The 16,885-nt window shown below is 36.8% G+C and overlaps 4 protein-coding genes across 5 annotated transcripts in view; 2 read left to right on the top strand and 2 right to left on the bottom strand.

Annotated features, from left to right (window-relative positions):
* LOC143458786 (protein SPMIP7-like) overlaps nucleotides 1-16,885 on the top strand; it is a 124,118-nt gene that overhangs the window by 13,150 nt on the left and 94,083 nt on the right. The gene's annotated exons all lie outside the window — the stretch shown is intronic.
* Nucleotides 546-7,232, top strand: LOC143461322 (peroxisomal carnitine O-octanoyltransferase-like). 2 transcript variants are annotated; one of them, XM_076959209.1, is made up of 13 exons: nucleotides 546-789; nucleotides 1,222-1,323; nucleotides 2,159-2,292; nucleotides 2,400-2,518; nucleotides 2,775-2,926; nucleotides 3,040-3,263; nucleotides 3,867-4,080; nucleotides 4,646-4,806; nucleotides 4,980-5,077; nucleotides 5,155-5,359; nucleotides 5,728-5,832; nucleotides 5,918-6,128; nucleotides 6,674-6,813. In XM_076959209.1, exons 1-12 carry the CDS (start codon nucleotides 693-695, stop codon nucleotides 6,116-6,118), a joined length of 1,812 nt encoding a protein of 603 aa, XP_076815324.1. In that variant the 5' UTR covers nucleotides 546-692; the 3' UTR covers nucleotides 6,119-6,128; nucleotides 6,674-6,813. The 2 variants fall into 2 exon arrangements, with proteins under 2 accessions (XP_076815324.1, XP_076815325.1); XM_076959210.1 differs by lacking the exon at nucleotides 5,918-6,128 and having other exon boundaries at nucleotides 6,674-7,232.
* Nucleotides 7,160-11,179, bottom strand: LOC143461324 (multiple inositol polyphosphate phosphatase 1-like). Its single transcript, XM_076959213.1, has 8 exons — nucleotides 10,509-11,179; nucleotides 10,142-10,290; nucleotides 9,287-9,435; nucleotides 9,054-9,177; nucleotides 8,816-8,930; nucleotides 8,552-8,725; nucleotides 8,149-8,366; nucleotides 7,160-7,523 (listed from the first exon to the last, which is right to left on the bottom strand). The coding sequence occupies exons 1-8, from the start codon at nucleotides 10,717-10,719 to the stop codon at nucleotides 7,236-7,238; spliced, it is 1,428 nt and encodes a 475-aa protein (XP_076815328.1). The 5' UTR covers nucleotides 10,720-11,179; the 3' UTR covers nucleotides 7,160-7,235.
* On the bottom strand, nucleotides 11,318-14,332 carry LOC143461323 (A disintegrin and metalloproteinase with thrombospondin motifs 6-like). The gene is made up of 7 exons (XM_076959212.1): nucleotides 14,088-14,332; nucleotides 13,708-13,856; nucleotides 13,285-13,548; nucleotides 12,890-13,158; nucleotides 12,542-12,746; nucleotides 12,194-12,370; nucleotides 11,318-11,963 (listed from the first exon to the last, which is right to left on the bottom strand). Exons 1-7 carry the CDS (start codon nucleotides 14,296-14,298, stop codon nucleotides 11,700-11,702), a joined length of 1,539 nt encoding a protein of 512 aa, XP_076815327.1. The 5' UTR covers nucleotides 14,299-14,332; the 3' UTR covers nucleotides 11,318-11,699.

Below are 16,885 nucleotides of genomic sequence, written 5' to 3'. Positions count from 1 at the left end.
TCAGAAGAGATTAAGGTCTAGTTTAGGGCTGCGAAATTTTGACCGGCTGATAGCCGCTAGTGGCTAAGAGCTCTTAGCGATTAAAGATTTTAAAGAAAATCGGCTATATTTCCAGCCCTAGCCTAGTGCAGAATTGCGCAATCACGGATGTTTTGCTGTTTCGCAACCATGTGTTTTTTGCTTACTTGTGTTGCAGTTTTTTAAGATAGTTGGTTGCTTTCACCATGCAAAGACAAGTAAAGTTCGACAATATTACTTATGGCAAGCAACAAAGTAAAACAAATAACTTTATACACTTGCATTACCTGGCAGGGTTTGCAGTTGCAGGTATGAGAGAGCATAAAGAAGAAAGGGGAACTTGACATTTTTATCACAGCAAACTTGCATGTTTTTATTCTTTTTTCGTCTGGTTTTCTAATAAACTCATTTTCAGAAGAAACTCTGCTAAAGAACCTGTTGCAGCCATTTCCAGTGCAATAGAAAGTGGATTCAAATTCAAATTCATGTGGATATCATGAAAAAAATACTTTCATATCTATAGATTGTAGGAAGCTTGCAAAATTATTAGGACAACATGTGTATTTAGAACTCGGCAAAACTTTAAACTTGACAATTGTTGTAAAGATATTCTCCAGTTCACCATCACCCATTGAGTTAGTCTGTCTGACGTTAACAACAAAAGTAGCAGAAACATGGCTAAAACTTTTTCTCTTGAAGATAGTCTCCCAAATTTAACTGTACCATCATTGGAAAGCACCATTGAGAAGTATTTGTATTCTGTACGAGCAAGTGAGTTAACAATCTACATAAACTTGCTTATAATTCAGGGAATAAAAAACTTTAATTTGTGTTGTATTACTGTAATTTAATTATCTGGATATATATTTTACTTGTGATAATGTAATATGTATATTATTCAGCATCAAGAATGCTCAGCTGTATACTTTTCAAGCACCAGCTTGCTTTATCAAGTGTACTCAGTTCATTCTGGTGTAAACCTGATGAAGCAAGCTGATGCTTATGAAGGCTTGTGTCGAAAATATATATATATAAATAAACCCTAAAAATTAACACTAAAGGGCCACCAAATATTCTGCTATATATTATACTGTAATGTATGTAATGGCTCAAGCCAGGTTTGTTTTCATCACATTAATTAAAAAAGGTAGATTTATAAATAATTTAGGTTAAATCACAAACTACTTGCACTTGCACTTGCAGTTGCTGATGATGAGGAATATTTAAGAACCCAAAATATTTGCAAGAACTTTCTTGATAATGAAGGCCCAGTACTGCAAGCCAAGCTAAAAGAAAGAGAAAAAAGTGAGTCATAAGTGAAATCAATATTTGAGATGTTTTGCACTAAATTTACTTTGTTTTATCAATCAATCATTTTATTTTTCGTCAAAAGTGCGGTGGAGATGAAAAATCAATCCAGTTGTTAGTAACATGCGCCAAAAAAACAGGAAAAAATTGCAAAGCCGAAAAGGCTTAAAACGTGATCAAAAATGATTGTGTTAATAATTGCTGGTAACAACTAGCACAGCCACTAAACTCATAATTAGTTAAATCTATAATACATAAGTTGAAAAAACGAAATGTGGTGTGTTCAAGCAACAGATGAATGAAAATCGCTTCAATGCTGTACATCAGTGGATGGGAAAAGAAATTCTATAAGACCTCGTCAACATGATTACAGTTCCAGTATTATTAAATTTTCACAGTACTCCTGGAGAAGTAAGCTTCTGCTTGCGAAAGCTCATGTCGAAAAATATAAAGTTAACCTTAAGAGTGCCAAATTATATCCTGTTTCTTAATTTAGTATTATTAAATTTTGCCTACACTCAATAACATTGAATGTGAGTTAAAGCCAGCAAACATCCATTAGTGAAATAAAATTGAAGTTATATACATAATATAGAGAAAAACAAGTGTATAGTGCAATAAAATATATGGAAGCGCTTACACAAATAAGAAACAAAAATAGTACAAAACATTGTCACATGGTGTCATGCAAGTGTGATCGTGAAGCAAAATAATTTTTTATAAAAAATTGTTGTATTTTCTAAAATTTTCAAATCATTAGGCAGGGAATTCCAAATTTTTGGTATTTATATATACTTAATAAGAGCTTAAATGTATTTATTATTTTCTTCAGTTCATCGAAATTGGGTGGAAGATTTATGGCTTGATCAGGGTTATTTGGAGCTGAGAATTCCTCAGTTATACATCAATTTTGCTGGAATATCATCTTACACCAAACAATTTTGGCCACCTTTGGAGGGATCACAGGCATGTTTATGGATGAAGCAGCTAAATAATGTTTAATAAAGGATAAATCTGTCAGAAAACTTGATTTGCTGCTTACAATTATTCCTGTTATTGTGTTTCACAATCAGGTTGAAAGAATGTCATTGAGTCTGCACATTCTTGGAAAGTTCTGGAAAATGTTGAGAGAACAAAAAGTTGCTCCTCACACCAACAGCAAGGGAAAGCCTTTCTCCATGAAACAGCTCAGGTATTTTAACTTCGATAAACCTGCCCAGCCTAAAAGAACGTGTTTGGAGTTTCCTGTGAAACTATAAGTTTAATCTTGAAAAGCTTTGCTAATGTGTTTTGCGTAACGCAGTATTTGTTTGCATAGACTTTTTTCAATATAACACAATAGTTTTGCTTTATCCTGTTGATATGTATTATAGGCCTATTGTAAATCTTACTGGTTTTTGCATTTCATTATAACTACAATTGCTCTCAGTTTCTGTAATTCTGTAAAGGACTGTGTTTAACACATGTCGGATCCCTCATCGAAAAAAAGATGAGCTGATTAGTCATTTTCAGCCCGTTAGTGAAGGAGATTGTCCCTCTCATTCCATTGTGATTTGCCAGGGAAGGTTTTTTAAGATCAATCTGATAAGTTGCAGAACTGGTACGGGTCAATGTGTTGTCATTTTAAATAATATTGTTGTTTTATCAAGGATTTTCAGGCATTTAACCTGTTTCCTTAGATTTAGGTTTTTAACCGGTTTTCTGTATGTTCAGACGAGCCATATACGCCACCACAATTTGCTAAGGTTCTTGAAGACATTCTTGACCAGTGCAAATCTGGTGCGGGAGATGGAGTGGCTGCATTGACAGGTCTTGACCGTGACAGCTGGGCGGACTACAGGTCACATTTGGTTGAAATCAGTCCGGACAATGAACAAAATTTACGTTACATTGAATCAGCTATTCATGCAGTCTCAATGGAAGATGTATCACCAATGGTAAGTCGTGTACCAAAGGACAAAATAAGAAGTAAAGTAATTGATGAGTAAAACTACAAGGCTGGAAATGATTATTTTTTCTGAAATGGCATCATCAGTTTTATTATTTTTATATTCAAATTGGTCTTGCACATTCATAGATCTGAGAGCATTTGGTTTATGCCGTAATTTGTAACTAACACTATCTGTGGAACACTACTTAAGAGTCTGTAACTAACGCACCATTACAGCAATCTCTAAACTGCAGTATGCTGCTCAGTTACATCTGTTAAGACATCCACATCAGTGTCTTACCAATGAATTAGTAATTGCAAAGCATCTGATTCACATAACTGTGTGATCCAGATTGGACGCTTGATGATGTTACAACGTCAATGTAATTTCCTTGGTCAAGATATTAAACGTGCTTGCCCTTGTTAAGTTGTCGTCGTAAACAGTGTCCAACTTGGGCAAGACCAGATAAAATGAAAAAACACATAAAAATTACATGCATGAGTAAACCCGCACAAACAAGCTCAGTAACTTGAGCTCCAGTCTCGAGGAATCTTTTCTAAGTCCAAGGATGAGAATTCTGATGCTTCACCAAGTTATTATCATCATCAGAACTACACTGAAATGATGTTCAACGCATTGACTGGCAATCCTGTCCAACGCTGGCGTGATAAATCATATCAAACTGCCTGGTCTTCAAATGGAACGTTCATGTCAAACTGTGAACACAGTGCCGTCGATGGAATGGTGCTCGTTCTGTTTGTACAGTTCAATACCATGTTTTTGATGCAATGTGGAGGAAAGTGGAACGGTTCTACAGATACTGGTATGCTTACCATCTCTGTTACTCAAAAAGTTAACACCACTTAATAGAGCATCCTTTTCTTTTATTGCGCTTTCTTGCTCCTATTCAGTGTTCAGGTAAACATTTGTAAATTTTTGACTGTTTTACTTCACTGTTGGTTGCGTGGTCCACAGAACAATCAAACTTTGACTGCCGAGACTACTCTGTGACGTTACGAAAAAGCAGTCCCTTCTTCAAAGTTTTCGTGGCTATCAGCATCACTGTAAAATACTTCACACTGCTTAATTACTTTTACACTAAAAAGTTATTTGTTGCTTAATCGTTTTAATATTCGAATTAAAAGAGTCACACGTTATACACATACCAAATGCAGATCGCCATGCTTTTCTAATAAGCTGTGAATTAGACAAAAAGAAAATCATTGTTCATTCCACTTTAACCAAAACTGTTCCAATAAGAAGTTTGCTCTATTTAGTGAGTTTTCTTTTTGCATATCAAAATTCTCAGAATTATTTATGGATCAATATTTTACTGTATATATTATTTATGTATTTATTTTTACCTTTTAAGTTTTGTTTTTCTGCAGATGACATTAGTGACATTGAAGAGCTCAACTTCAGCATTGACAACAAGATTAGAGAAGGAATTGTGAAGGGAAAGGAGACAGTGAAAAGCTTTACTGACAACACCGACCTTGTTTGTCCAATTTATGATAAATTTGGGAAAGTGGAACTTAAACAATTCAAGGTATAATGCTAAAAATATCACATTATTATGTAAGTGGATTGTAGAATAGTTTGATTTTAATTTTATTTGAAAGTTATTTAATTAACTATATAATAGAAACTAAACTTTTTAATACATTTAGTAATACCATGCAAATCATGTAATGTCTGAAACACGTTTTTTTATTTATTTAGATATTTCCAGATGCTTTCTTTCAAATATGCCTGCAACTGACATACATGCGTCTTCATGGAAAACCCGCCCCTACTTATGAGACTGCTACCACCAGACAGTCAGTATATTTTAAAAGCGTTTGGATATAAATAAATATAATCAATTGCAGAACTGCTGAGTTACTATTGTTTCAAGGTTCTATCACGGTCGAACGGAAACTTGCAGAACTTGTACACCTGAGCTGGTTGAATTTTGCAAGGCGTTCATTGATGGACGACCAAGACCTGAATTGCAACATCTTCTAAAATATGCTCATGAAAAATTTACAAAATTAATGTTCGATTGCCAAGATAATAAGGGATGTGACCGGCACTTGTTTGGCCTTTCCTTAACTGCTGCAGTAAGTTAGGTTGTCAACTTGCTTCATCACAACTTGATTTAAATGTTGTTATTGAATACTGGTTTAATTAAAAATGCACTCTATTACAGTTCAGTGACTACACAGTAATTTTATATGAACTTATCATGTCGGTATAGTGTTTTCTGATTACAACTTAGATATAGAAAGGATAAAAATTGTTTTTCAACGTTATATCTTAGCATTTTATTTTTTACGTGCAGTAGATATCTGTTGATTTAACGTAGCAGTTGTTACAGGTTTTAAAAATTTATAAGCTCTATCAAAGATGCATAAGTTCAATAAAAAAACTTGCATAGCTGTGCTGTTGTGTGGTTTTTTCGATGCGATTATTCAAGTATTTTTTACAGAATGAAGGTATGGCAATTCCAGAAATTTTCACTGATCCGATGTATGCTAAGACAGGTGGAAATGGCAACTTTGTGCTCTCTACAAGCTTTGTTGGATTTTTCAATGTATGTATAGTATTTTCTCATTACATTATTTTGCCTTTTCAAGCAGCCCTGTTTATTAACTCTGATGTCGATGTATCTGTTGTAGTCTAGTGGTTCGGTGGGGCCTATGGTTGACGATGGTTATGGCGTTTTTTACCGCATCAATGACCATCAGATGGTCTACGCGATAACGGCTTGGAAGAATTCATCTGTAACTGATGTTAAAAAGTATAGTTCACTTTTGGAAGAAAGTTTTGATGACATTCGCGAAATTTTGCAAAGTGCTGAACAGCACCGTTGCAATTAGAATTGCTATTGTAAGTCTGGGTGGAATAATAATTTATAATAATCAAACACTATTACATTAATATACATTGCTACCGTTAATCGATCGGTGATGATAATAGACTTACTGCTAAATTGGTGATGATAACAGACTTACTGCTAAAAAGAACAATGAAGATTTAGTGTGATTCGAATGGTTGTAACAGGGCTGTTTAATTACAGAAGTATATGTTAATGATCAAAGATAATTATTAATGAAATTGGTTCCGTTTTAACAAAATTTCTTATTAATTTTAAGTGATTATTCGAACTATTTTAAGATTAGGTTTTGGTGCTTTTGTAGTTTGTGCTTTGTTGACAATACACAGTAGGTAACTGGCCAAAGGTGTCGCTTAAAATTCGCATTTTTGACGTTGTATTTAAACAATGCTTACCAAGAAAATAAAAAGAAAATACAAGATAAGTTTTCAATTTAGAAAGTGCGATTTTGTAAGACATGTCGCGTGACAAAGAATGTATCAACATACGAGTTTCTTGTGTGTAGGAGAGCACTAAACAATACGAAATTGTTTTTCAGTCAACAGGCTCTGTGGTACCAATGTTGGATGATGGCTATGGCGTGTTCTATCGTATTATTGACCACCAGATGGTTTACTCGATGACGTCATGGAAACATTCGAAAGTTACTGACCTGCTTAAATTCAACTCCTGTTTAGAAGATACCTTTGGTCAAGTTTATCATTTGTTTAAAGAAGCGCAAAAGCCTTGTTTATAATTCCCAATCAACTGTGCAATCAAACTTTGCTTATATCATCAATTAATTGTCTATGTTTATGGCAATCGAGTGTTTTTAGCTTGGTTTCTCCTATGTTACTCGTAGGACTATGTGTCAGTGTAATTTTAGAAAATTTTTTTTGCGTTTAACAATTTTATGTAAAAATACGTATCCTCTACTTCCTAAAATTTATATGCGGATCCAGCTACCTAGCAGTGGCATTTTGCACTTAATTATATTATTGACTTATGATACTTCCATTAACCTTTTAAACGAAGAGTATGTGGACCAGTCAAAATCATTTAATCGCTTGATGCTTTGTTTACAAATAGTACATGCAAAAATACAATGCAATTTGAGAAATTTAGACTTGACATATTTCGTCATAATTACATTCCGATTCCGATCCGGGAACAAAATCCCGATAATGATCCAGGACGTAGCCAAGAGGACAAAGTTTTCCATCTGACTCAGAGCATCCAGGAATAGAAGTCAATCCTTCATTCAAAAATGTCTGTACCTTGTACTCCTCACCGCATTTATAAAGAACAAACGCAAGATTTCCAGCACTTGGGCTCAGACGGGCCATGCTGAATTTTCTATTGCGCATCAAGGAGCGATAATTTTCCTCAGTTACCGGCAAATCATCTTCCTAAAAATGTATCATGGCAGTTAAAGCTTGCTTACATGCGGTACACTTTTCTAATTATTCTTAACGTGACGCATGCTCCCTTTTTAAATAGCCCTGAGTTTCAGAATATCTGACCAGCAACTTTACATAAAGATTACCACGATGCCAGAAATGTTTATAAAGTTAAAGGCATTGACTGGACTTGTCATCTTTTAAATGGACTCGACTTCGACGACTTAACTTGATATGACTTGAGTCGAAAACAAAATGATTTGATTACAACCCCACTGTGATTTTCTGCTTTAAACGAACTAATACAAATCAAGTAGTAACAATCCACACCACACAATTTCGACATTTTATTTAGCCTATTCCCTAACTCTCAAAATTGTTCTACTCCAAACTGTTGAAAAAGACGTAAACTTTTGGGTGTTTTAACTTATAATAACATTTTTTTGTTTTGTGGGATTATTGTGGTGTACGTACGTTACGCGGTCCGGAATTTGTCGAGTCGTATTTTGATAATGTTTTCTTAACGTTTGGAAAGTTTGAAGATTTTTTATGGCTGAGGGATTGATCAAGTCTAAACATGTCAATGAAGTTAACGAAGCAAGTCCTGAAAGTAATACGTTGATAAATAACCAACCTGATACAAGCCAAAGTTTGCGGCTGTGCTTAGCACTGCTGTGACGTGAGCGAATCTGAATGTCCCTTTCGGGAAATCGTCTCCTCTTCTGTCACTTTCAGCAGCATCATTCAAAGATCCCATGATGTCTTTGGCGAGATCACAGCTCATCTCTCTCGTGATACGATTGGCGTGACGTCTGTGCCAATACTCCTTTACGTCGGTGAGATAGTCCAATGCTGCAGCACATTTTGAACGTTAAAATGCTTGCAGTTGCAGAATGGAAGTGTATCCAGAATACTTCGAAGCAAAAGTGTTGGCAATTTGTCAAGAGTTTGCTATTTTGGTGCCATCCAAAGTATTACACATCCGGAGAACTCCCCTCAGACTGCTTTCAGATTATGACTCGTAAACACTGACTTGCCTTTTAGGTCCTTTTTTGAGAACGGAAAGCACCACGGTCCGTTTTCCGCATCATTCCACTGCTGCAGGCTGCACCCATCCAAGTAAATTGTGTAAAGAAACTTCGGTGTAATGCTCGTCTTTGGCACGCCAAGCCGAAAAGCAACCGAGCGAATAATACGATCCACGAGGGGTCCTATATACGTGACATATGTACCAGATCACCAAGACATTAGTTTATTTTTAAAATTTGTTATTGCATTAAACCTATAAAAAATTGTTTTACCGCTTAACATGTTTTTGTATTCAGCATATCTTGATGAATTCCGCATGACAGTTTTCAAATATTTTTGGCAAATCAAATTGAAGCGAAGGTAAGTGTCGTCAAAAAGTGGTACAACCTTGAAAGTAGACTCATACATAAAGCGAAAACTAATTGCAAAACAGCATTTCAAAAGATTACCAGAATGTCGCTGAGTTACAAACAATTCGGATAAAACTGGCAGTGTTTTCAGTCAAGCTACCTGCAAATTGGCTTCCTGCAAAGTCCTCTCAATGTCACTGTTCCTGGGTCTGCCTTTTTTAAAGATCTCTTTTGCAAAGACTCTCATAGATGCAATTGTTCTTTGATAATCGGAGCTTCTGAATCTGTAAACATTGCGAGAAAATACAAGCATTATCATTGCAGTATATGTCATGAGATAAATTATGTGTTACTCGAGTATGTGAAATAAGAATACTTGTTCAAATCCCCAACCTGAAATCGAAGGGAGCGCTTGGAGTTGGGAATAATTCCGGAAGTAATTTTAAGAAACGTTTTGCAATTCCTCGAATCTCATTGTCGCCATATTCGGTTTGATTTTTGTCGACATTCTCTCCAACCCAAGGTACCCAGTTACGTAGAGCCTCAAAGTTATTAAAGAAAACACAAACAAAAACCTTAGAATTATTTTCGACGACCAAACCTTCATGCCGTTGTGACGGTTACGTCACGAGTCATGGGTTGTTTTGTAAATGCTGAAATTTTATTTTGGGATCTTGCAATTCAGTTGTTGACCAAACTTAAATTCTCCTTAATGACTTTCGATAAATTACCTCGCTTGAACTGGTGTGCCGCATATAAATACTGTTGTAATGTTTGCAATCTTTCCTTTACATTTTACTCTTTCACTTGTTACTACTGCGCAATGTAACAATCAGTAAGCTTTGCCCGAAGGCGAAATCCTTTGTGTTTTATAATAAATAAAATGGGAACTTTATCATGTAGTAATATGTATGGACAGAACTTAAGCAACTAAACAGCATTGTCACGCCGTTTGAGAAATGAGAACTCATATCATCGAAGCAGAAGCAAAACAAGTTGTCATCTTCAATCGTCCTCGCTCATGTTGTAACAATAGCCGCCAGTGTACGCGGTCTTTATGGCGAAGATGTTTGTTGTGTAATACTTCACACAAGTAATGCAACAACGAAATATACCCTCAATTACACAAATTAAATGCAAAATATTATCACTCAATATATACAGACTTATATACGGATATATATATAAATATACAGTATATATATATACGGACTTATTATTATCAACAGCATGCATATATAGGTCTACCTCCATGTCTGCAGAACATAGTTTTGCATTTCCAGTTGAGTTTAGAGTCCTTAAAAATGTTTGCAGCCGCAGTTGCTCCCTACGAGTACCCTTGTGTGGCAACCGAGCACCATGGCGTGCGATCAAGTAAATGTGGACCGGATGGCAATCTTTCAAAATAAAAGATTAAGTTATACTGTTAACTATGTTTTTATTTCAGATGAAAGATGATACAATAAAAATGCAAATTCTAATAAAGGCTTTATGTCCATCCGTTAACCTTTACGTTTATATAAAGTATCCATTATTAAGCCTTAACAGCTGTAGTTATTTACAATAAAAATCGTGTTTGATAAAATTAAAATGTGGAATCTTTGCCATGTCTTACTCTCCGGAGAACGATTACTAGTTGTGGGCAACTTCTTTCTGGCGTACTTGTACAGCGTTCTCACTCCGAAGAATTTGTACGAGGCAGAACCAAAGCTCTTTCTGGTTGAACACGGTGGCTTATTTCCTTTCTTTTTTCTTGATTCAACAACTGAATCGCATACCAGTAACAGCAGACATAAAGTGGTGACGATCAGTTTCACGTTTAACATGATATCATTCCTTACTGCTGATTAGTTGTCATGTGAAACAGCAATAAACATAAGGCATAAAATTTAAACCTTTTTAAGCTGTGCTTTTGCTCTGATTAAATTTTTTATCCTTGAATCATCTTGTATGGTCTTTTCACCTAATTAAATATCTAGCCGTTGTTTCACTGGATAAAATCGTACGTTCGATCAGAGCTGTTTTTTTACAAGTTAAGTATTGTAACATATAGGCTAGTATAGAATAATATCCAAAATCTAACCTAAATCTATTTTTTATCAATTAAACCCCAAATAACTAAAACTCAACTTTTTGTGTGTCCATTCTCTTAACGAGCTGAGCTAACCGCCTGTCCAAGCTAACCAAAGAGATGCGTGATCTACTTAAGATGAAATAGTCACTTCCAATTAAATATGCAGTAGACCCCTGCCGCACTCTGCCAGGCAATTGAGTTAATATTGCGCGAAGTGTTTTTGGGAATCATCTCCAATAATTTCCGTCGTTTGCTCCCACAAACACGTTTTCCTTTTTTCTCCAAGCGGAAACGTCGAACGCTTATTTCTTTCAGACGTCACTGTATGACTTCAGGAAACTTTCCTTGAATAGCCGATGTCGTTGAATGTTCATATTGAACAACATCATGATTTTGAGAGGAAGAACGTTACAAAACCCATTATGATGTGATTATGGATGCAAGCCTTACACAATAGAAGTACAGTTTTTCCAACAATAGCTGATTATTGCAAAAAATACAATAGGTGGGTTATACGGCGTTACAAAGTTGTTTTATATGACGTCTGAAAACTTTACGCCATAAATAGCCAACTAATTTACGTACAAATATGAAAAATCATTTCAAGTCGAGGTGTTTTGAGGCGTAGACAAACAAATTTCTGTGCTTTGTGCATTTTTGCGTTTTGAGCAGGCAGGCAGAGGCGAATTGCTTTAATCAAACTTTTAAAATTCTGGCCCCATTCGACGCATTTCACGCTTTCTTCCCGGTGCACGTTCCGCAGCACATCTTGCGGAAATGAGCGCGATGACAGAATTTATATTTAAGGACAAGGCGGCAATAGTCGACTTTCGGGTCATCTTCGCAAGGTTCCGACGACGGTGGACGTGCACACGGTGTCTCGCAGGCCAGGACTGACCGTGGTTTGTGAGATACGCAGTCATTGGATGGTCTTTTATCAGACGTCATGCATGCGACTCTTCGTCTCTTTTGTCCTCTTCCGCATTGGGCGGAACACTGAAGAAACGGAGAAAGATTTTTAACGATCATGGAATGAAAACGATCACAGACAAATGAGCGCTCATGTATTTTTCATTTCGCTTTTGTATTTTACAACAAGAACGCCAGAGAACGTCTTAAATCGAACTTGATAATAATCAATGAACTTTACGGAAACCAAGACAAGATAAATTAACTGATCAATAGCATTAGTAAAGATTATTTTAGGTAACAACAATTCAACCAACCTGGCTCCATTGGCTGACCATCCATCGAGCAGTGGGACAGGGACCGTTATTACATCGCATTCTGGTTGATGGTCTCTGTAAAGCGTCGCAGACGTCGTCGTCGTAATTTATCCTCCTGTCGCTCGACATGCAGGTGACGTCACGCGTTTTGTGGCCAGGACCGCATCTTGGTTTGCACTGGATAGTAAAAAAGAACCGAATTACTTCGAGATCGTTCTTCACTTTGAACCGTTTTCAGTTAAAGAAACGCGAAATCTTATCATTTCCATCCCCGATGGTTTCGTAATCGCGCCTCCGCAAATTATAACTATTTCTACGTCCGGTGATTCCGCTATTTAGGTCACTTACCGATGACCACTGCCCGGCGTCCCACTGAGGTGGGCAGACGTCCGTGTTGCAGGACTCGGATGCGGACGGGCGTTTGTCCGTGCAATAGCGACGATGGACCACCTCGTCCTCGGTCTGACTAATTTTTCTCATACACATCACATTTCTTGTGCGGTGCCCACCTCCGCAAGTTCTACTGCATTCTGACCAATAACCAGTTGACCACCTGTACGAATGGAGGAGATGACTTAAATGAGGACACGATATTGCTCAACAAACTTTACATTATTCTGCTCTGAACCTTTCTGTTAGTTTCTACAGCAGTGTTTCGAAGAACGTTGCTGTTACACAGTCTGAATTCCCACTTACGTTGGCGGGCATGGTTCAGCGTTACAGGATTGCTCCTGCTCAACAGGCATGGTTTCCACAGCACAGTAGCTATGAGATACAACCGTATCGTCGTCAACCCGGCGGCATATAACCGGTCTCTTCTGGGTACCGCCGGCACAGGAGGCGGTGCAGGGAGTCCAGTCTCCGTGATCCCATAAAAAGGCGGACTCGGTATCGCCGCTGCCGTGTCGCTCGATAGGGACGTTGTATTCGTACCTAATTCCCCGGTTCGGTTCTTGAAGAAGCACCTACAAAAAGGCCAAAGGTTAAGGGTCTTGCCGGCCGTCTTTGATAATTAATTAATCATGTTTACACAAAACAAAACGTTTTTTAAATAATTCCTTTTCCCAACTGTTTTCGAGAAGCAAACTTACCGTGATGACGAGATCTTCGGAGGTCGGGCCCAGTGATTGGAGCGATTCTGGTTCCTTGGTCGGACGTTTATAGGAGAACGTTGTTCCGGCAATCTTCAGCTTACAAGGCCAGTCGATTGTGTAATTGCCATTAAAGTAATTGACTCCTTTTATGTTTCCCAAAGCTAAGAAACGTTTTGCAATTCCTCGAATTTCATTGTCGCCATATTCGGTTTGATTTTTGTCGACGTTTTCTCCAACCCAAGGTACCCAGTTACGTAGAGCCTCAAAGTTATTAAAGAAAACAGAAACAAAAACCTTAGAATTATTTTCGATGACCAAACCTTTATGCCATCAATTACACAAATTAAATGCAAAATACTCTCACTCAACATATACAGACCAGGACTTATTCTTATCAACAGCATGCATATATAGGTCTACCTCCATGTCTGCAGAACATAGTTTTGCATTTCCAGTTGAGTTTAGAGTCCTTAAAAATGTTTGCAGCCGCAGTTGCTCCCTACGAGTACCCTTGTGTGGCAACCGAGCACCATGGCGTGCGATCAAGTAAATGTGGACCGGATGGCAATCTTTCAAAATAAAAGATTAAGTTATACTGTTAACTATTATATACTATACTGTTTTTATTTCAGATGAAAGATAATGCAATAAAAATGCAAATTCTGGTAAAGGCTTTATGTCCATCCATTAACCATTACGTATATATAAAGTATCCATTATTAAGCCTTAACAGTTGTAGTTATTTACAATAAAAATCGTGTTTGATAAAATTAAAATGTGGAGTCTTTGCCACGTCTTACTCTCCGGAGAACGATTACTAGTTGTGGGCAACTTCTTTCTGGCGTACTTGTACAGCGTTCTCACACCGAAGAATTTGTACGAGGCAGAACCAAAGCTCTTTCTGGTTGAACACGGTGGCTTATTTCCTTTCTTTTTTCTTGACTCAACAATTGAATCGCATACCAGTAACAGCAGACATAAAGTGGTGACGATCAGTTTCACGTTCAACATGATATCTTTCCTTACTGCTGATTAATTAGTTGTCCTGTGAAATTGCAATAAACATAAGGCATAGAATTTAAACCTTTTTACGTTATGCTTTAGCTCTGATTGAATTATTTTATCCTTGAACCATCTTGCACAGTCTTTTCGCCTAATTAAATATCTAGCCACTGTTTCACCGGATAAAATCGTACGTTCTATCAGAGCTGTTTTTTCACAAGTTAAGTATTGTGACATATAGGCTAGTCTAGAATAATATCCAAAACCTAACCTAAATCTATTTTTTATCAATTAAACCCCAAATAACTAAAACTCAACTGTTTGTGTGTCCATTCTCTTAACGAGCTGAGCTAACCGCCTGTCCAAGCCAACCAAAGAGATGCGTGATCTACTTATGATGAAATAGTCACTTCCAATTAAATATGCAGTAGACCCCTGCCGCACTCTGCCAGGCAATTGAGTTAATATTGCGCGAAGTGTTCTTGGAATCATCTCCAATAATTTCCGCCATTTGCTCCCACAAACACGTTTTCCTTTTTTCTCCAAGCGAAAATGTCGACAGCTTACTTCTTTCAGACGTCACTATATGATTTCAGGGAATTTTCCTTGGATAGCCGATGTCGTTGAGTGTTCATATTGAACAACATCATGATTTTGAGAGGAACAACGTTACAAAACCCATTATGATGTGATTATGGATGCAAGCCTTACACAATACAAGGACTTTTTTCCAAAAATAGCTGATTTTTACTAAAAATACCATAGGTGGGTTATACGGTGTTACAAAATTGTTTTATATGACGTCTGAAAACTTAACGCAATAAATAGCCCACTCATTTACGTACAAATATGAAAAATCATTTCAAGTCGAGGTGTTTTGAGGCGTAGACACACAAATTTCTGCGCTTTGTGCATTTTTGCGTTTTGTACGGGCAGCCAGGCAGAGGCGAATTGTTTTGATCAAACTTTTAAAATTCTGGCCCCATTCGACGCAATCCTAAATACGCCAGTGTTTGTGTCCATTTTAAAAATGGCTACACCATTGTTGTACTTTGTCCCCAAAATTTTTCTGCAAACTTGCAAAAATCTATTACCTGTTATTGTTTTCGGTGCTTTTATGACTTGCATCCTGTTAAGTGAATATGAGAAACACGTACAGAGTATTTTGGTTGTGTTTGTATAAGCTACTTATTTATATCTATTTTGGCCTTTATATCACAAAGGCTAAACCTATGACTTTAAACCAATTGATAAAACTTGTTTAAAACACAATATTACTGGAAGCTGGATATATAAGCGGCAACTTTTTTTAAAATCGCAAAACTTTATATCAAACGTTTAACCTGCGTGGGATCACAAACATTTCCACAGACTACTGTTTTAATGATGTTGATTGACATTTATATGCGGTTGACAGCTATGCGTACGCCAGCGTTTTCAGTTTAATGTCATTTGATTTTAACAGTTAACAGTTGTTTTTTGTGGGCAGGGAATGATACGAAAAAAGCATAAATACTGTAACCAGGACAAAACTCTACAGAAGAGATTCAGCTGAAGTTACAATCCTGGCCGACAAGATGGTTCAGTTGACCGTGCCATACAGATGTATGATTTGTCTGGATTCCTGTAAAAAGTAACTCCTGTTTTATTATGATGTTTATGTTTTTATGGTAAATGCTTACATATTGATGGTGGCAGCATTTTGTTCGAAGTTGTTCGTGTGGTTAGAAACGTGAAAAGGTTTCGATCTGAAGAACATTTATACAAGTAAAAAATCGGACTTGACAATGTATTATTAGTGGTGAGATAATTTCTATCACCTGAAGATGTAGAGATTGAAGTTTAGCTTTTAGTTCAAAAGCTCTTCAAGGAGGCGCCAAACACTTAAAACTAAGATCTTTATGAATTTGTTGGACATCTTACGTAGGGCTTTAAAAACCTGTTTAGACAAACCAGAAGGAAGCTTGGTTGGTGTTGTTTTCTAGCCTGGGAATTACCCTAGCAGCTGGTGTGCTTCAATGTTCCAGGTCGCGTGCAGAATTAGGCTAAAAATTGGCAAGAAAGTTGCTAAAATTAGGTCTTTTAGGCCAAAAATTCTAGTATCGATTTTGCGCCTCTGTTAAAAAAGTTTGAATCATGATTTTTTTAATGGCATTTTATGGACTGGTAGTCCAAAGCATACTAAATTGACATGGATAATTTCAAAGAGCCCCATGCAGGATTTTTCAAATAATCAGTCTTTTAGTAAATTCATTGTATAATAAAACAAATCAAGATTTCATGGCATTTTTTGGTGTTTGACGCCTCCTTAATAGTTTACTTTTGCTCTACACGTTGGTCGTCCTCCAATTACTGCGAAAGTGCTTGCAAAGTAGAATACGCAAATTGGAGTCAGATGCGATCGATTTTTGGGGGAAGTTGGAGGTTCTTATACCTCCTGGCGCTTTGACGATGCCTGTTAGTCGTCTGTCAAGTCCGTTGTCAGATAAATATCAACTTTCAAGAAGACTTACCAGAGGATGCTCAAACGTCTTCGAAGAGCAAGAAGGCGATGACGTTGCAGCCATTTGGATATTCTGGATTTATGCAGGGGAGG

The sequence above is a fragment of the Clavelina lepadiformis genome, chromosome 5 (assembly GCF_947623445.1).
Source record: "Clavelina lepadiformis chromosome 5, kaClaLepa1.1, whole genome shotgun sequence".
In the NCBI taxonomy this organism is placed as follows: Eukaryota; Metazoa; Chordata; class Ascidiacea; order Aplousobranchia; family Clavelinidae; genus Clavelina; species Clavelina lepadiformis.
This window is presented reverse-complemented; position numbering and strand designations above follow the sequence as displayed.